This window comes from Acinonyx jubatus, chromosome C1 (assembly GCF_027475565.1).
Source record: "Acinonyx jubatus isolate Ajub_Pintada_27869175 chromosome C1, VMU_Ajub_asm_v1.0, whole genome shotgun sequence".
NCBI classification, from domain to species: domain Eukaryota; kingdom Metazoa; phylum Chordata; class Mammalia; order Carnivora; family Felidae; genus Acinonyx; species Acinonyx jubatus.
The window spans coordinates 174,456,367-174,477,284 of NC_069381.1; the positions used below are offsets into that span (position 1 = coordinate 174,456,367).

A 20,918-nucleotide genomic window follows, 5' to 3' on the forward strand; every position below is an offset into this window, starting at 1 on the left:
GGCCACTGACAGTTTCCGCATCATGGGTTCTCCTGGGCAGCGGTCTGTTCCTAATGTGAAGTACCTGTAGCAAACCGTCACAGTGTTTTCACAATCATCCCAACCCCAGTGTGGTCCCGGCAGCTGAGCAGGGCTTACTTGTTAGGAGCCTGGAGTCTGGAGACTACCAGCCACGTGGGGAAGTCGGGCCTGCGGCAGGCTCCACGCAGCTCCTCCAGGGCGCTGCTTGTCTCAGCATCAGCCTGTTCCCGGTATTCATCTTCAGTCAGATACTTAAACACTGGCTTCTTGGATGTCCACCATTTCTTCATTTTCCTAAAACATGTGGCATTTGGTTGCTAGATTCCTGGTCATATTTGACTGCTCAATTCAACCCTTAAGATTTATAAAACTACATTTCTTAGAAAGTAACAGTAATACTTAACTTCTTGACACCATACTATACTTTTTTATGGTTCTTACTGTGACTATGGAATACAGAACATGCAGTTCGGGCTAATAGTACATTTCTTCTCTTCCTGGACCATCCTAAATAATGTTCTTAGGAATTTGAGACTCAATTTCTGATAGACATGTTAATTGTATTCTCAGTAATTTTCAATCGCACAATCAGATCGTTGAAAGTTTGGTTTCCTTATGCTTGGCCTGCTCATTATCTTGGGCGCTAACAGAAGCAAATCTTTTGAGATACCGTTTTACAGAGACCTGGTAGAATTCATGGCCACTTACTTGCTAGACCTAAAGGAAAAAAAAAAAAAGGAAGATTTGTGGGATATCACCTCCACCTAGTGGTGGTGATTCTGACTAATCCTAGAGACAGGGAGTAAATACCATACAAAAGTCGTTTGTGTACAATAATTTATAATTCCTCCTTTGCTTACATGCTAAGGGGCTCATTATTGGAATTTTCTTTTTGAATCGGGAAAGTCCTAAAGGGGAGAATCTCATAAAGATGGTAATGATGATAAGGTTTTAACACATATGTTACATTTATCAATGAGTTTTTAAAAATGTTCTTGGGTGGTTTAAAATTTAACCAGAGATTCCCAAATCTGGATGAGTACAAGAATTACCAGGAGGTGGTTAAACATATATTTTCTTGAGTGTTGGGACCTGAAAAGTCTTTTAAAGATTGTGTGGTGGATGATGAGTCAGATTGAGGAACCACCAATATTGTTTCCTTTTCCTTGTCTGAACACCTAGCCTGATCTCCCTAGAGGAAAACCTCTGGTCTCTGAGCAGAAGACTGGAACACAGTCCTGGCTTTGAGTTTTACCCACTGTATCAACTGAGGCAACTATTAACAGCTCTGACCCTCACTTTGCTCATATGAACAAAGTGAAAGCAATAACATCTACCTCACAGGACACCTGGGTGGCTCAGTGGGTTAAGTGTCCAACTTTGGCTCCGGTCATGATCTCGTGGTTTGTGAGTTCGAGCCCTGTGTTGGGCTCTGTGCTGACAGCTTAGCCCAGAGCCTGCTTCAGATTCTGTGTCTCCCTTGCTCTTTGCCCTTGTGCACTTTTGCCATCTCTGTCATAAATAAATAAACTTAAAAAAAATTTTTTTTTAAATATAACATCTAAACCTCATTAGGTCACTATACAGGTTAGATGAGATATTTTGTGTAAAGCGAGTGGCCTATAGTAAGTGTTCAATAAGGATAATCAAGAGAGTAGCTACCATATATTAGGATATATTCAAACAGCTCTTTGTAAAACTAAAATACTGTACAAATCAAGGTATTATTTCTCTGGTTTGTTATTTATGTTCCTGTTTTGTTGTTGTTTTGTCTTGTACTTGTTCACATAATTATTCATTAGCAAAATGAAAAGCTAAAGAAGTTACAAAACATTTTATTAGGTTTGTGTTAACAGAACGCACAGCAAATGCATAAAAGGACCATCACACAGGTAACAGAACACACCTTACACTTGGTGAGGCAGCTGGAGGTTTAAAACAAAAGGGGTCCAAATGCTAACCCGCGTTCCTCAAGCCACAAGCCTGGCAAAGGACCCAGGCCTGGGGAATGTGGATGGCTAGCCTCCTCCTAGCAGAGGGACCTCTGGTAGTCCCAGTCACCTTTGGCCTCTGAGGCAGTGCAGAGAGCAGCTAGCAGCAGCCCCTCTGTCCCAGCCTCGCTACCTTGCAGTCTTGCCAACATTCTCTGCACAAGGGCCCTGTCCTGTCACTGGCTATATGTGTAGTAGCAGATCCATAGACTACAATTACCAGAGTCTCCTTCCTCTCAGCCAGGTTTACCTCATAAATATTTATTAACACCCTCACTCCCTCACTGTCTCTCTGCCCAACTCTGGGCCCTCATCACCTCTTGCCTGGACCGCTATGATGTCACTGTCCCAGGGCCTCCCGCTTACATCCACCCTCTGTGCCAGAAGGCAGATGGGCCACATTCTGCCACCCAATGAGGTTCATGGTCTCTGCTTTGATTGTGTTAACTGTATTTTTATTTTTAGATTAGTTGCCAACATTTAAAAATAATAAGAATTCACATTCAAATCCATATTTCCAGCTTTTCTAAAAAAAACCAAAAGATCTGGCAAGGCAGGGCCCATATTCCTATGTGGTAATAATCAGCTCAAGCTGAGTAGTAATTGCCCCCTTACTGATGAGGTTGCATTGTAGAATTTCTCACAGTCCTCATGATGGCCCCACTGACTCACCCCTGCTCAGCATCACCCAGTCAGGACCAGCCCCAAGCATTTGGATTTGTAATTCTGGTCTAGGCAGCAGGCAGAGAATGCTGACTGCATTGCAGAATGGCTTCTTGCCTCCACTATGCACAGGATCAGACTAGATTCCTTAACACAGCCTGTGATGCCTCCACAACCTGGCCGACGGCCATCTCCCTTGCCTGCCTCATGATGCTACCAAACTGGGCTTTCTCCCTGTAAGGGAGGTCCTTCCCACATTTATTCACCCGGCTGTTTTAATTCATTAAGGTTCAGCCCAGTAATATCTCTTTCAGGAACTCTCCTGAACTCTATGTGCCATAGTCCCTGAACAGGCATATTTTTAACACTCCAAAGATACAGAAACGCATGCTGATGGCTCAGCAAGTACACCTCAAGGGTAGGGACTATCTCCTTCATCTGTGCACCTGACACAAAAACAGGTGTTCAGGCTCAGTGACTAAGGAGAGACATAATACACTTGTGACAACAGAAGCTACCTCATCTCTCTTTCTGTATTTTTCAAGAGCTTAAGCCTTAACTTTATTTAAAAAAAAAAAATTTTTTTAATGTTTATTTATTTTTGAGACAGAGATAGACAGAACATGAATGGGGGAGGGTCACAGAGAGAGGGAGACACAGAATCTGAAACAGGCTCCAGGCTCTGAGCTGTCAGCACAGAGCCCGACGCGGGGCTCGAACTCATGGACCGTGAGATCATGACCTGAGCTGAAGTCGGACACTTAACCGACCAAGCCACCCAAGAGCCCCTTAAGCCTTAACTTTAAACCTAAAAAAACCCAAAAAGTCCTAAGCATAAACAATACATTCATTTAGCTCTATTTCATAAGCACAACAAATACCTTTAAAGCAATCTTTGGTCCTAATGAAAGGAAATGTAGAATAAAAGTAGAAATTGTAGGCAACCCAGAACCCAAGTAATTTTGCCCCTGATCTTAGTAAGTTCTAGGTGAGCTGTAATTACCTAGTATTTGGGGGTAGACCTCTGAAAGATTAATGAAGACTAGAAATGGAGATGGGATTAGATGCTTAAATTCTCTATCCTCTTTCTCTCCCAAATCCCCAGATGAAATGTAGTTAATTGTGAGACTAAATAGGACACATCCAAGAAACTTCCCCAAACAATAAAGAAAACCAGAACTCAAAATGTCACATTTACAAGGAGAAAAAAGATACGCACCACCTCATATAAGTGAACGCCTTCAGTGGGTAGCGTAGACTCCTGGAGGCCAGGATGAGGATCAGAGCTGCATAGGAGCCCTGGGGCACGGTGACTCCACAATAGATCAGAACCAGGGCGAGGAGCCGCAGTGTCCATGTCAAAAGAGTCACGCTCCTTTCATCAACCAGGGGCCCATGCTTATAACAAACAGCAAAGCTGAGAAATCCAGCTACCAAAACATAGCCTGTAAAAGCAGAAGAACTTGAAAATCTGAACCTGAAAAGTTATGTGAAAGATCCTGGTAGAGCCTTGACTTAAGCAGAAAACCTTCATTTGTTTTCTTTTCCCAAAGAAGTAAGGCTGAAAAACACGTAGAGGGCTAGTTATTCCTTCAATGTGAGATACTGTGCTTTTTGTGATAATTAAGGTTGTCTAATAATAAATTATTATGATAGGTATATTTTTTAGTTCAGAGTCCTAGATGGGCAAATGATACCATAGTTCCTTTGGTCAGGAATAAGCCTCAGCATATGTCACAGTTGGCTACAAACCCTATTTTTTCATTTTTGCTTTCTAGTCAAAAAAAGAAAATATAGTGGAGGGATCAGTCTATACCCCCCTAATACAGTGCTCAGTTTCTACATTAATAATGGCAGGATGATGAGATATTCTGCATCCTCCCTCTGATCTGATGTGAAATACACATCTCCTCTGATGTATACTATGAAAAATGGTTCACTTGTGTCTAAGAAAGCCTCAAGATCTAATTTCCAGTTTAGGAAATACAGGGGAGAGAGGAGCAAGTTAAATTATACCACAAAGGAGTAATCAGAAAAATCCAGACAGTTGGGACACTCTACAGGACAACTAGTCTCTTCACCAGAGCACTATGATGAAAAAAGCAATTGTTATGGATTAAAAAAGACCTACAAGACATAATAAACGCAAAATATGGTACTGGACTATATCCCACCTTATACAGACCAACCATCAAGGACACTGGGGAAATCTGAACATGGCCTGAGTAATTTATGTAATTATTGATTTTTTTAAGATTTAATAGGTATTTAACTATAGAAGAAAATGCTCTTTTTTTAGAGATGTTTATTGAAATATTTAGAAGAACATACCATGATATCTGTAATTTACTTTAAAAATACTTAAGCATAAAAAGAAAAATGAGCTAAAGACATAAAAATCTTCAGTTAAAACAAAAATTGATTGCTTCTGTTTTGGGTGGGTGAACTTATATGAGAAGTTTGGCACCAAGGGCTTAGGAGAAAGTTGACCCTCCCATTCTCCATTATTCCCCAATTAAAACAAATAAATAATTTTTAAAACTTGTTCATCTGTTTTTGCTTTCAGGAAATAAGAACAAGTGGTTTCTTAATAGCTTCTCTGTTTCTGAAAATTCAAGTTTTCATTAGTAATTTATATTTAGGATTTTTCACCTTTCATGCTGAATACATTAAGAAAAAGAAAGAGTCATGATTCAAAGGATAAAAGCAGTCAAAAGGGACAAATACTTTTTTGCTCTTTTCATCATTAGTACAGAAAACTAAGAAAGATGTCATTGGGAAATAGACTAAAATGAGATCTAAAAGGGTTGCCTGGGTGGTTCAGTCAGTTGGGTGTCCAACTCTTGATTTCGGCTCGGGTTGTGATCTCACCGTTTGTGAGTTCAAGCCCCCCCATCAGGCTCTATGCTGACAGGGAGAAGCCTGCTTGGGATTCCCTCTGTCTCTCTCCTCTCCTCTCCTCCCTCCCTCCCTCCCTCCTTCTCTCTCTCTCTTTCTCTCTCTCTCTCTCTGTCTGTCCCTCCCCCACTTATGCTCTCTCCAAATAAATAAATAAACAAACTTAAAGAAAAAGAGAGATCTAATGAACTGAAATCATCAACTGTGGGAATAAAATAAAATGTTTTTAACAGCACTTCTTAGTTCAAAAGGAAAATTTAGATGCTAGAGAGAAACATACTTCCAAAGGAAGGCCTCTTAGTTATACTTTCAGCTTTGTCAATAATACATATATATATATTTTTTTTTAATTACCTACCTAATATATATATTCTGTTTTCATGCCATAGCCACTTCAGATCTTCCATCAAATGGCATACAACATAAACTGAAGCAAACCAACAACCAACCATTAGAGCCCAAAAGGTGCTATACTGTGTGTGAAAGAGAATAAATGACACAGGTTTTGGTTCATTCACTCTCACAAAAATAGGAGGAAACAAATAAACCCTTTATATTATTAGAAACTTCTACATCACACTGCACTGAGGTCAATTCAAGGTGCTCTCTGGTGTCTTGTTAAAGTTATGGCCCATGAACCAGCAGCATTGGCATTACCCGGGAGCTTGCTGGAATGCAGACTCTTGGGCCCCATGGCAGACCCCCAAATCACAACCTGCATTTCAGCAGGATAATACTCAGGTAACTTGCATGTATACTAAAGGTGGAGGTGGAGAGGCACTGTTTTAAAGAATAAATTTATCTCAAAATAATGCCAGTGTTGCAAGCTTTAATCAGAGTATCTGCAACATTATCAACATTAACTAATATTTATCCTCAACTAAGTGCAGGGCATTCTTTCATTAAAGGTGTTTCGGTGAACTAATAATAATGAAGAAATCCCCAGTTGTAGCAATGCTGTTACTCAAGGCTTTGATGGTTCAGCATCACGACATTCCTCAGGTCTGTCAAGATAAGAGAAATTTCTACTCAGCATAGAATCAGCCCCCACCATTCCTAAGAAAGATCTACTACCTGAAAGTAAAAGGGTCTTGGGGCAACTGGGTTGCTCAGTTGGTTAAGCGTCCAACTTTGGCTCAGGTCATGATCTCACAGCTCCTGAGTTCGAGCCCCGCATTGGGCTCTGTGCTGACAGCTCAGAGCCTGAAGCCTGCTTCAGATTATGTGTCTCCCTCTCTCTCTGTCCCTCCCCTCCCTGCACTCACACTCTGTGTCTCTCTCTGTCTCTCAAAAATAAGTAAACATTAAAAAAAATTTTTTTAAATAATGGGGTCTCAAAAAAGTATCACCAAAAGTTATATTTACTTAAGGGTATACATAATAACAAATAAAAATGGAATCTCTAGAAAAAGATACATTTTAAAACCAGTTTTGTAATACAGTGTAGAAATACAGTTTGAATTTGGAACTGTCATAATCAATGTGATTAACTTTGATCCATTTTGCATGTCTATGAGATCATGGTTTCCCTCTTTTATTCATTTATACACAGTATGCCTACCTTAGGAATAAACCTTTTCACCAGAAGCAGGACAAAGACTAACGTCATTAGAACACCTAGCACGGTCCCAGAAGAGTAAAAGAAAATAGGACTTCTGTCAAAACAAGCAAATAAAGGCAATTTAAATGCCAAGCAGCACTTTCAGTATTAAAACTGTTTAACCTGACGATAGCAACTATAAAGAATACGAAGAAGAAAAACTCAGATGTTAGTTTTAATTAGATCCTATACTCTTAAAAAATGAAATTTCTATACTTGAAATTTATAGTCAATAGCTTGCCACTAACTCAAAACAAAATGTCTGAGTTATCTATGTTTAGAATCTGATCCAAGAATAATTACTGAGTGCCTACCATGTAGCAGGCACTTGTCTGAGAGCTCTGCATGCATTCACAACAGCCCTGTGAAATAGTTATCCATGTCAAAATTTTACAGAGGAGGAAGCTAAGACACCAAGAAGTTAAAGACCTTCCATAAGTCAGTATCTGCCAACTGGAGGATTCAGGCTTATAGCCCATCTCCTCTGAGTCCAAGCTTTACTCTGCAGGCTATGTAACTAACATTGGTTTTATAAAGGCCATGGATTACATTAAACATACTTAATTGCACTACAAGAAAGATGAACAGTATTAAGAATAGCAAGCTAAGAAGTAAAATATTATTGGAAAAGGACTCCTTTTTCATGAAAGAAGTTGTAATAAACAAAATATCAGGATGCTATGTTTATCTAAGAGTCAAATATTTGTTAAACTCAACCTTCTGTATCAGAGCCACAAATGTTGGAGGCAGCTTGAATCTAATAGAGAGAGCAAGCATCTGGCATCAGAAAACCTGAATATAAATCTCAGCCCTAGCAAGAACTAGTCAGTGATGATGAATGTTGGTTTTCTCATTGATAAAATGAGAACAATAATGCAAAGTTCACATAATGAAGAGGATCAAATAAAAAACGTACATTAATACGTAACACAAAATGATGCATGTAAAAGCATGCTGTAATATATACGTACATATCATGTGTACTGTTTCTGGTTTTAAAAGGCCTTTCAAGCACTATCTTCAGAACTACTGTTTGTAAAACCTAAAGCAAGAACTGCAAACTAGTGTGGAAATACTTAGTATAGGGTCAAAATTGTCCTATACTCTTTTTAATTTACAAAATTAACAAAATAAAAAGGGATACTTACCTACTCAAGGTCTTTGCATAAAAGAAGAGTAAAATACCTGCTACAAACACAAGGAAGAGTTTGAAATCCACAACTGGAATAAAAAAGACACACACACACAACAAAGACTTTGTGTCAATGTAGTTGGTAAAGGAAAAGTCACTTTATTGAAATGTCACTCCAGAAAAACTAAATCCATAAAATCAAGTATAATGAAAACAGACTTACTGTTTCGATTCACACTAATTGTATAGATAAATATCTTCCTGACAGGCTTCACAGAGAAGCACATGGTCTCTCCATATGGATTGATGATTATGGTAACTTCATTAGACTCCTTTGGTGTCCAAAAATTATGAATCACACATTTGATAAAAGATAGAATGGTTTCTGGATACTGACAATTATGTCTTCCTGTGATATATGCAATATTGAGCAGACCTGAACTGGTAATTTTCACCTATAAAATAAGAACAAAGAAATCCATAAACACAGAAGTTAAAACTTCTCATAAGCTCCTTCAAATCATAAGCAGAGGAGTAAAGAGAGCCCAAGATAACTGGATAAAGAACACTCAGATATACACGATCCCAAGGGATCCCAGGGATGGACCTACAGATCTGTGTTTAGTTCAAACACACTGAGCACAGAGACTTTTGAAAGTGGTTATTTCTTCCCCTGAGTTGTAGGTGACTTAACTCCCTCCTGTAGCAAGTTGTTGTGGTCAAGGGACATGTGAAAAAGGATGACAAAAGTAATAGGTGGCAAACTATTTGGTTATAAACATGAGAACAGGAATTATGTCTCTACCATTTTCTACTGTGTTGTGAGAAAAAGCACTTCCTTCTGGATCAGCTGAGCATATGTAATTCAGGCTTCTCTCCCCATGCCTCCTGAAGAAGGACCAGAATCCAACCACAGGTCCTATTCCAGTCTCACAACAAAGTACTGGCTACAGTACCAAGCAAACAGTGACAATCCAGTGTTCATTAAAGAACAATTCTGCTGCTGCCTTTCTCCCTCTCTATTCCTCTTCTCTGTCCAAGAGTAAGGCAAGCCTGAAAAGGATAGTGAGATCACCAACTCTGAAGACACGGCATCAGGTGATATAACCCATTACCTACACTCATTTCTCCTGGACTTTAGTTCCTGGCTCACTGATGCTCTCTCTCTAATACTATTTCCTGTCATATTTCTCAGGGTTCAATGTGTTTATTATGTACGCCAAACTCCTTCCAATGCTCTGATTCTCAGCATCTTGAGCTCCTACCCTCTTATGCTTGTTCTCTGCCCCACCTCAGCTAACTACTCCCACGGCCACACCCAGGACCTTGTTCATACCAAACTACAGCCCCACTACAGGTTGTTTCATGCATCCCACTGGCTGACCACCAACTCCTACCTTTCTAGCATGCCCTGTATAGTACCTCGACCCCAGTAAGCCTTTGACCCCACCATGGATCAAGCCATTTTTTCCCTGCTCCTCACCCCTTTGATGTCCTTAGCCCCTTCTTAATCCAGCTAAATTCCACGATCGATCATTACAAATCATTCTCTTGCAGGTACCCGACTCATTTGCACTGCTCTTGCTTTGTCACATCCACCTGCAAAATCCAACTCTCCACCCATTCTACTCTTGGCATTTGTACCACCCAATGGTGCTAGATAAACACATAGTAGCTTGACTTCAAGCCCCTGAGTGGGAACCTGAAGTGGGACCTGCAGCTGTAGGCGATCACACCACATTCCTATCTACTCTCCACTCTCTTCAACAAAGATTTCACAGCTTTTCCTTCCTCAACACCAATACCTCCTCCCCTTCCTCACTCTCCACTGAAAATGAAAGAAGCCAGAAGAGAACATCAACAGGTTCCTATCCCCACCTCCACCCACCCGGCAACACCTGCAGGCACGTGCTCTGCTTCCTGCCTGTGGGGAGGAACTTTCTGCCACAGAGGAGACTTAAAGAAGATTCTCAAGGCACAGAATCAGACCCACCTCTGTCCACTCAAGGACAGCCTACCAGCACTTCGTCCCTCTCTGTTAGACCATTCCTATCAGGACACAAACATGTTGAAGCTTTTCCATTTAAAAACAAAAAAGCCACTTTCCCCTCCCGCTATCCCCTTGCTTCCCAGTGCACTCAGATTCTTTTAAAAAGTTGCCCATACCTGCAGTCTTCAGTTCTTCTCCTCTCCATTCTCTCCTTAACCCTCTTCCAATGTGTCGTTTCCAACAGGCTGTCCCTGACAAAGTCACCAGGGACCTCCATGTTGCTAAATCAAATGGCCAGTGCATTCTCCGTCATCATATTTGATCCACCAACAGCATTTTGGCCCTGCTTGTAACACTTCTTCCCACAGCGTCCTGGACATCTTCACCTGTTGCTCCTTGTCTCTCTCTCCTCTGTTGGCCTCTTCCTCCTCCCTGACCTCTTCATTTAAGACTGACCCAGGCTCAGCCATTGGTTCTCCATCTAAACCCACTCCTTAGCACTGTCTATAAACATGCATCACTGCTTAGTTTTGAAAAAAGAAACACAGGAAAGACAGAAGCTAGTAATATTGACTACCCACAAGGGTTGGATAGGAATGATAGAGAAATGAGGGAGAGTGACACTTCTCTGAGGATACTTCTGTGTAGACCTGTGATTTTAAACCATACTAATATTGCACATACTAAAAAATAATTATAATAAAATCAACTAGGATGGGGGAAAGCCCTTAAAAATAAAAACAAATATATTTCAAATGAAAATGGAAATGAATGAAACCAAATATATTTCAAATGAATAATATAACCATATTGAAGGAGGATGGGTGGGAATGAATTAACCTAAGTAATTTTGGAGCATAGTATTAGACTATGTACTGTTAAACTAGAGATAAAACACACTCTAAACAAACGTTGACAAATAAATAATAAATAAACAAATTACTACCCTAGCATTAAGCAAATAAATTAATATACTGAGGATAATGAAAACCAGGTTCCCCATTATCAGAGAAGAAAGTTACAAATACGACAAGGAGAGAGATTAGACTGAACCCAGTAGTATGGGAGATATCAAAAAGCATGTTTTTTTGTTTTTGTTTTTAATTTCAGAGAGAGAGAGAGAGAGAGAGAGAGAGAGTGTGTGTGTGTGTGTGTGTGAGTGGGGGAGAGGGGCACAGGGAGAGGGAGAGAGAATCCCAAGCAGGCTCCATGCTTAGCACAGAACCCAATACAGGGCTCGGGTCCAAAACCCTGGGATCATGACCTGGGCTGAAATCAAGAGTTGGAAGCTCAACAAACTGAGCCACCCAGGTGCCCAGAATGCATGTTTTTTAACAGATAGAGTGACAGGGGGCCCCTGGTTGGCTCAGTTGGTTGAGCATCCAACTTTGGCTCAGGTCATGATCTCATGGTTCATGAGTTCAAGCCCCACAGTGGGCTTCATGCTGATAGTGTGGAGCCTGCTTTGGATTCTCTCTCTCTCTTGCAAAAACACATATTAAAAAAAAAATACAGTGACAGAAATAGATACATGTGCAGGTGTAGGGGTGTATATGTCTCTGTGTCTCTGTGTGTCTGCATATGACAATGGTATCCCAGCACTAATAAACACACCTAACTCTGAATGCTCCTTGAAAAAATGTAGGATTCCAGAGCTGGGTTTAGGAAATTACAAGATAAGCCTGGAGCATCCTGTTTGCCAGAGATGCTCAAATGATAGGCACAAATTAAAAGGACACATGAGATACTTTAAAAAAAAATTTTTTTTAATGTTTTTATTTAATTTTTAGAGAGAGGGCGTGAGTGGAGGAGGGGCAGAGAGAGAGGGAGACACAGAATCCGAAGCAGGGTCCAGGCTCTGAGCTGTCAGCACACAGTCTGACACGGGGCTCAAACTGACAAACTGTGAGATCATGATCTGAGCCGAAGTCAGACGCTTAACTGACTGAGCCACCCAGGTGCTCCCACATGAGATACTTTGAAGGAACTCCTACTGGCCAAATCTAGGATAATTTGAATATCAAAATAAATTACGAGGTAATGGATTCTAATCCACTGAATGAATTGGCAATCTGTAATATTACATGAATATAAATAAACTGGAGAAGGAAAAAGTCTTCCTTCTTGAAGAATACTGATGAATGAGGAAAGAGTAATGGAATTAGAAAATCACCATTTGATAAAACAGCATGATGATAACTGGTTCAGGCAAGCATCATCAATGGACGATAAAACTACAGGGTGAAAGGTAAGGAAAAGAGTATCTACATAGTTTCAAAGTATCCCTCAAAATACTCATTTATTACAAAGGGGAAAATGGTCACTTTCCAGTGGTAAAATTGTAAACTGACAATACCACCTTAAGCAGGTGATCAAAATGGGGTATATTATCAGTAATAGTACAAATCAACATCATATGCCTTCTGATATGCTGTCCCATCTTTTTCCCTCAGCCTAGAACACTCTTTCTTGGTATATTATCTTGGTAACTCACTAACTTCATTAAAATCTTTCTCAGGGCACCTGGGTAGCTCAGTCAGTTAAGTGTCTGACTTTGGATCAGATCATGATCTCCTGGTTCATGAGTTTGAGCCCCACGTCGGGCTCTGTGCTGACAGCTCAGAGCCTAGAGCCTGTTTTGGATCCTGTGTCTCTCTCTCTCTCTGCCCCTCCTCCTCCACTTGCGCTGTCTCTCTGTGTGTCTCTCTCTCAAAAACGATTAAACATTTAAAAAAATTACAGTCTTTCTTAAATATCACCTTCTCTACAAGAACTACCCCGATCACTCTTTTTATACTACCCCCCCACCTTCCTCATTCCGCTTACCTTACTCTACATTTTCTTTTTTCATAGCACTTACTAGTTTTATAATTTTCTTCTCTATTACATTTATGGCCTATCTCCTATCCCTAGGAGTATAAACATCACAGGAGCAGGGATCTATTTTGTTCACTGATGTATCCTAAGGGCCTATAATAGTTCCTGGCACTTAACTAGTGCTTAATAAGTATTATTAATGAAGGAAAAGTACTGGGCTATTGAGATTAACTATTATCTTGGCCATACCTAGAATCAGAGAGGGGCTTGGGATAGCAATGATTTTGGAAAGTATGTATCTGAATAGCAAGCACACTGTGCTCACTTAGAAACCATATTTATTTGGAGTAGTTTGGGGAAGGGCTGATGAAGCATATGAAGAGTTAATGTACCCTTCCACATATCCCTTTCCCTTGGGCCACTGGATGTGATTCCCAAGCTAGCTTTCATACTGATACACAGCTCTATGTCATATAAAAGCTATTTTGTATTCTTGAAGAAGTACATTTTAATTCCCAGCTCCTCAGACATAATTTAAACATAGGCTCTTACCTGCAGAGTTGACCACATGTATTTCCACTCCATTCGGGAATTTCGATTGTAGCAGTAACAGTCTGACTCAGAAGTTTTAATTAAATCCATTTCCTTCAGAGCTTTACACCTTGGAACTGAGAGATCGAAAAGCGATTATATTTCCTAAATATTTAATTTCCCGCAATCTTATCTTTTTTTTCCCTTTTATTCACAATAATAATGCATTTTACATTCTCTAAATGAATTCTCCTACATAGTAAGTATAGTCCCTCCATCTTTCCAACCTACAGGAGACAGACAAAAAATTAGTCTAGTGTCAGTACTCTTGTGATATATGGAAGGCACTATAAGAACACAGAAGGTGGGCAGGAGGATGGGTTAAATGGGTGGTCGGTATTAAGGAGGGCACTTGTGATGAGCACTAGGTGTTGTATGTGAGTGATGAATCACTACATTCTACACCTGAAACTAATATTACACTGTTATGTTAATGAACTGGAGTTCAAATAAAAAGTGAAAGTAAAAAAAAAAAAAAACTCAGAATGGGTACTTCAGTCTTGAAGTAGAGGGCAAGAATTGGTGGCAGCTTCAACACCTGCAGCTAGAGAGGTAAGCAGTAGTTACTACTCACTCTAAGGAGTATGGACTTCATGCTGAAAGCAGAGCATGGAAGGATTTTAGGTAAGCATCAAAGTCTCAGCAGGAAACTGATGACACTCAAAAGGGTTTAACTGAAGAGTTCAGTGAGGATGTGGGCAGAGTTAAGGCATTAACAATAAGGCGCTGTGAACTTCCCAGACATCAACAACAGCAGGAAGCCTTTAACATCCTTGCCTGAAATGGCAAAGGGAGGGCCCAACGTTACCAGAGCTGCTGAAGCCCAGAGGACAGTAGTGTCATGGGATGCAATCCCTGCCAAAATGTGGAACAGTGGGATGAAGGTATGACTACTTCAACCTCTCTCTCCTGCCCTCCCATCAGTGCCTCTCACTGGCCAAATGTAATGGGAAGCAGGAGGGCAAAGAAGCCCAGGTGATGCAGTCCACAGATGTCCACTTCCAGACACCGAGCAGGGAAGAGAGGGGCACAGAACGGATCTGTGAGAACAGAGAATAACCAGTTTAATAGGGAAATAACAGGTACACAGTTGTGTTTTAGAGAAAGAATTCTAAAGCAATGTGCAATTTTAGAGGTGAGGAAGTCTAAAAGTAGAAGAACCACTAAGGAGGCTACTAAAGGAGTCCAAGCAAGAAACGAACTAGGTAGGAGGGAGAAAGAACAGATAAAAGACCACTTAGGACTGAAATCAACAGGCTTTGGAGATTCATTAGATGAGGGAGAGCAAGAAGACGACCTGAAAGTTCTGGTGAGTGGAAAGATGGTGAGGTCCCTCACCCAGAAAAGGAACACTGGAGAAGATGCAAGCCTGTGCAGGGAAAGGGGGATGAGTTCAATTTGGGACATAACCGAGTTTTGGTTGGTGGGACTAAGTGAAAACGGATAGATCTACAACACAGGAGAAATGTGGGGACAGAAGTAGATACATATGTGTCTGCATATATAAATATATGTGCATCTGTATGTTATATACAGCATATAAATAACATTTAATACAACACAACACAATCTAATATACAGAGGAAGAGAGACAGGTGCTTTATGAGAGGGTAAATGCCATACGAAAACTGTAAAGTAATGGGATTCATTTTATTCTGTGGCTGCCTCTGTATCTGAATTTAAAGTGAAGTGAGATGAAAGTCATAAATTCTTCTGGATCCAGGACAGGGTGTCTGTCACCACTACACATGTCAACAGGAAACAGGCACAGAGAATGTTATGGGCACACAGAAAAATGGGCCTCATGCCCATCCCCCAACTCCTCTAAGGAGAGTGTGGTCAGCTGCTCCATAAAAACATCAAGTGAAGTTAGAATAATCTGCTGCACCACAGTTCGGGAAGAACTAAGTAACTAGAAACTAGTCTACAATTACATCCATTCAGGGAATGATATCGAATAAGCCCACATAGGTTTGTGTCCTAGCTAGAAGCATCCTAAGCATTAAGCTTAAAGGAAGTGAAGACAGACTTGGGGAGAAGATGCAGAGAATACCCACCAATGCAACTGCATGGAAGTCACAAAGCTACACAAAGCAGGAAAGTCACATGAGAACCCAGTATCTTCCAATGTGACACTGTCAAATCATTTAATCTATACTCTTTTAAAAAAAAAATTTTTTTTTAACCTTTATTTTTGAGACAGAGAGAGACAGAGCATGAATGGGGGAGGGGCAGAGAGAGAGGGAGACACAGAATCGGAAGCAGGTTCCAGGCTCTGAGCCATCAGCCCAGAGCCCGACGTGGGGCTCGAACTCACAGACCGTGAGATCGTGACCTGAGCTGAAGTCGGACGCTTAACCGACTGAGCCACCCAGGCGCCCCAAATCTATACTCTTAACATTGTGAGGAAATGCACAGTTTTTTAAATATACCAACAAATTTGCAGAGTTTGAGAGTCTGAGATGGAAATACAAGAATCCAGGTGAAGAGGCAGGTCTCAAAACGGCACGTAAAGGAAGCTCTAGAAGCTCTCTGCTAAATACAGACTACTAAAAATTAAAACTGCATGCCCTGGGGGTGAGGGGGCCACTGGCTGGCTCAGTCCGTTGAGCAGCTGACTTCAGCTCAGGTCACGATTTCACTGTCTCTGAGTTCAAGCCCCATGTCAGGCTCGGTGCTGACAGCTCAGAGCCTGGAGCCTGCTTCAGATTCTGTCTCCCTCTCTCTGCCCTCCCCTGCTCACACTCTGTCTCTCCCTCTCTCTCAAAAATAAATAAACATTTTTAAAACATGCATCCCTCGGCACAGCCTGTTTATATACAAGACCAAAAGGGGAATGCAGAACCAGTGCTACCAACACACAAAGCAACCAACTGCTGAGGCAAATTCTTGGATATATCTGAGATGCAAATGACTCCTGGCCAAGGGCTACACAGGGGAGAAAGCACTCCTGGACATTGAAGAGCTGGCAGCTAGCTGTAGAAGAGACAATGTCAAAGGCAGTGTAGAACCTGGGAACACCTAAGCAACTAAAACACATAAAAGCCCTCAGCTAGTGAGAACAAGCATTAGAAGGAGGGCTGTCGACTGGCCTTCTGGTATCCTATGTTCTGCCTCTACGCAGCCCTCCTGTTGGGTCTCTGAGCAGGAACAGGTCTCTACCGGGTGGCTAGAGTTGACAACTTTATACTGACAACTATATTCCTCAGTAAAAGAGGGGAATCCCTACCTATTGTTGAAAGGGGAGTGCATTCCAACCAGGCAGGTAAAGGGGGTGAGGCTTAAGGTCCACAGACCCCAGCAGCCCCAGACCACTGTAAGAATGTTAACTTCCAGCCAGTTGTTTCTTCAGGGCTACTCCTAATACGACACTTGTGCTCAATGCCAGGAGCTTCTCTCTGCATCGCCTCTCCTAGTGGGCTCCACTACTTCAAGGAATCAATTCCTGTAAGAACAGTGAACTACTCTTGTTAGTAGTTTGAGGGAATATCCTGTTTCCGGGACCTGAGCTTTGCAAACAAATACTGCCTTCAAATGAGTTTGCTCCCCCTTGGTCCTAAGACTGTCTCCTTAAATCATTTGGTATCTGTAACTTTTAAGAGCAAGATGGTGCAATTTAAATACAGTGCAATGATCTGAATTTAGAAGTAAATGCTTCTCTGCTGTCCAAACCAGTCTTCTTGCACTTGGATTACTGTAATAGCCATTTAGCTGGTTTCCCTGCTTCCAGAATTGCCCCTATGACATTTCCCTACTACCGATTCTCCAATCAGCATATAGATCTTTCAAAAACATCCATCAGAGCAGATTATTTACCTGCTCAAAACCAATGACTTCTCATTGCATTCATAATAAAATCCACCATCCCTTCCAAGGACCTAGTACTCTGACCTTCTCTCCTCCACCCCTCCCCCTCTCAGCTACTCCGGCCACACCGATCCTCCCATCCTCAAGATGCCGAACCATTTCTACCGCAAGTTTTCCTACTTGCCAATTCCTTCACCTGCAATCTGCCTTCCCCAGATTTTGGCAGAGCTTGCTCCTTCTCATAATATATGTTTGCCCAAATGTCACCTTCTCAGGAAGACCTTCTCTGACCCCACTGTCTAAAATGGCACACTCCAGCCCCTTTTATCTACTTTCTCCTCACTCTGCTTTATTTTGTCTTCATATTATTATTCGTTCATACTTTGTCTCTCCATGAAGTTAGGGACAGCAAGTTAATTACCATATCTCCAGCCTTTAAATATCAGTCTTCTGTGTGTGTGTTGTAATTCCAGAGGGTTAGTGAGTTATTTGGGCATGCATAGCCCAGACAGTGAAAGCCTGACCAATCTTTGTAAAAGTCTGGCCAGCACCAGTCAGCACAATAAAAGGAGGTACACTTTGTCCCTCCCTTTGAAGCAACATGATGTAAACAAACATCCTATCCAGTCTGTGTCATTCCCATCACGCCTACAGAACCCACAGGACCTACAGAACCTACCCTACTCCATCATCAATATACCTTAACTAGAGGGTTGAGAGCTGTAATCCTTAAGATCCCTTGGACTAGGGACTCTCTTCTTTGTCCTCACTGGTTAGAGAAGGGCAGAGAGATGCAAGAGGCAATGTTTTTGTTTTACTCATATATGGTACATCAGTGTGTTCTACATAGGAGGCCTCCCAGTTAGAAGAGAATAACTTGCTCTGAGTTTCTCCTTGGTCCTCAACAGGATTAAGTAAAGTACAGAAGGAGGTAGGTTGCTCTGGCTATTGATTTCAATAGAAACACTACTAAAAGCATGTTGCAAAGTGTTCCCCTGGAACAAAGTGTTCCTCCAGAGTGGCCTCTGGCTCTTGAGGTCAAGTTGATGTCGAATTTACACAATACATGAGATATGATAGATAAGGTGTTTGTATTTCATGGTGTCCACTGGCTGCCCTCATTGTTATTAACTCTCTTCTGAGATGAATTTCATTCAATCCACACAAGAACTCCGAAATACCTAAGGAAGAACATGCCTAACTTCAAGTGAGTTCATGTAAACCATAAGCCATGGGCTAGCTGGGCTAAGCGTAAGATACTGTAGCAATCAAGATTGTTATCTATTGCCCAAGTGTGCACACTCTTTCTAAAATAAAAAATAAGCAAATAAATAAATAAATAAATAAATAAATAAATAAATAGAGATTGTTAAGTAGGCTGGACTACTGCCTTCCTAGAGATAACAAGATCTTCTAATCTTAGATTGTTTATAAAGGTTATCTTTCCTAGGTCTCTCCTCCCTTAAATAATCTTCTAGAGACATTTCATTATTCAGTTTCTTCCTCCTCCATCTCCACCTAAGGGTGGAAATAGAAAACATAGCCAGCTAATCTGAACTCTATTGGCTGTTCAAGCCCTGAACTTCAAGACCTGAACTCTGTGAAGTTGCCAGATGTCTATAGGTATCATTTATTTATGTGGCCTCAGTCATGCTGGTTCATTCTGCTAGGATGGAACTTCCTGGAGGCAGATGTAGGGAAACCCAAAAATATCACAATGATACCAACAAAATCCCTTCACAATATAATCAAGAAAACAAAAGGGAATTTCTGGGGCTTCATAAAAACTTAATAATAATCATTCATCTGATCAGAAGAGAACAATACCTGCCTAGGGACAGCTACTGCTTCCACCTGAGGCTGAAATATGCTTCCACCCTAGAAGGTGCCCCATAACCTGGGTATTCACATCCTCACACCTGATTCCAGATGCAGAGAAAGTTCTGGAAGTGTGGGCTATCCCAGCTCTGCCTCATCTCCTAAGCACTTAGGGAGTATCTACAGGGCCAGCCCAGCATGCCATCATCACAATGCCTACCCCAGCAAGTCTGCAACTCTAAGTCGCAAAATGACCATTGCCTTCTGTAACTCTATGCAGTCCTCAGCAGGTTCTCTTGATTCTGCAATAAACCTGACTTCCGTAGAATATATTTCTGGACAATTGTGCCCAAAAGGCTAAGACAAAGCGCAGTTATTTACATTACCAAAGGATCTGAGTCAGGGTTACCTTACCCAATGAGATTCCTTAGTTCATTTTATTTTTTATTTAAAAAAATTTTTTTGATGTTTATGAGAGAGAAAGGGAGAGAGACAGAGCATGAGCTGGGGAGGGCAGAGAGAGAGGGAGACACAGAATCCGAAGCAGCTCCAGGCTCTGAGCTGTCAGCACAGAGCCCGACGCAGGGCTCGAACTCACAGACCACAAGATCATGACCTGAGCCGAAGTTGGAGGCTCAACAGACTGAGCCACCCAGGTGCCCCCTTAGTTCATTTTAAATACCACTCAATTTAGGGGCGCCTGGGTCATTCAGTCCGTTAAGTGTCAGACTCTTGGTTTCAGCTCAGGTCATGATCTCACAGTTCCTGAGATGGAGGTTCTATGTCATGACAGCTCCCTCTCTCTCTCTGCCCCTCTCCTGCCAGTGTGGGTGCTCATACATGTGTGCTCGCTTGCTCTCTCAAAATAAATAAATATTAAAAAAATGTTTTAAAAAGTGCCAATTTATAAATATTCAATGAATCTAATTTTAACATTACATAGCTTATATAAAAAAGGGACAGATGGGTATCACCTGCTTTAACTAATAAATTACATTTAAAATTACTCCTTTGTACTACTTTTGTCATTTTTTAGTTTTCCTAATATAAAAGGATATATTTAAGTTAAAGAATTTAGTCATATGTAAGGTAAAAATATTCAGTCAAAACTTCAGAAAAGGGCAGGTAGTACTTAAACCTACTTATAGCATGTGCTAAAAATAAAAAGCACAAACACTCCTCAAATCCTAGCAGATCTTAAACAACCTCCAACATAAAAATATTTCAGCAACGTTCTTCAAAAATTTAACCTTACATGGCCCTCATATGGGAAATAAATATCTTCAGATGAAACTATAATATAAAATCACTTATTAAATTAGACTGCCATTTTCTCCATCTGGCCTATCACTGCTTTTCTTTTGGGACAAAGAAGGGGAGGTAGAAGAATAGGAAAAACAAAAAGGAAAACCAACAAAACGTAGCTCCTGAAAGGTCAAAGGAAGAAGGACTTTTCTGGGTATTATTTTATAAATTCCTAGTTTCAAAGGAGTTACCATGGAGCACCAAAGTTACAAAGTTAACTTTCCTATTCTAGTAACCCTAGTTTTTTTTTAACCGGACTTGAATATCAATCTGGATTTTTATTTC

The 20,918-nt window shown here is 40.9% G+C and overlaps 1 protein-coding gene across 11 annotated transcripts in view; it reads right to left on the minus strand.

Annotated features, from left to right (window-relative positions):
- NEMP2 (nuclear envelope integral membrane protein 2) overlaps window positions 1-20,918 on the minus strand; it is a 267,634-nt gene that overhangs the window by 150,073 nt on the left and 96,643 nt on the right. For all 11 annotated transcript variants that reach the window (XR_008295489.1, XR_008295490.1, XM_053215445.1 and 8 more), the window contains 7 exons: window positions 13,665-13,780; window positions 8,529-8,760; window positions 8,322-8,394; window positions 7,135-7,228; window positions 5,932-6,046; window positions 3,895-4,120; window positions 139-315 (listed from right to left, as the gene is read on the minus strand). Coding sequence is in view for 9 of the 11 variants with exons in the window: in XM_053215445.1 (XP_053071420.1) it covers window positions 139-315; window positions 3,895-4,120; window positions 5,932-6,046; window positions 7,135-7,228; window positions 8,322-8,394; window positions 8,529-8,760; window positions 13,665-13,780 (1,033 nt within the window). In the remaining 2 variants the exon portion in view is untranslated. The remainder of the gene's footprint in view (window positions 1-138; window positions 316-3,894; window positions 4,121-5,931; window positions 6,047-7,134; window positions 7,229-8,321; window positions 8,395-8,528; window positions 8,761-13,664; window positions 13,781-20,918) is intronic.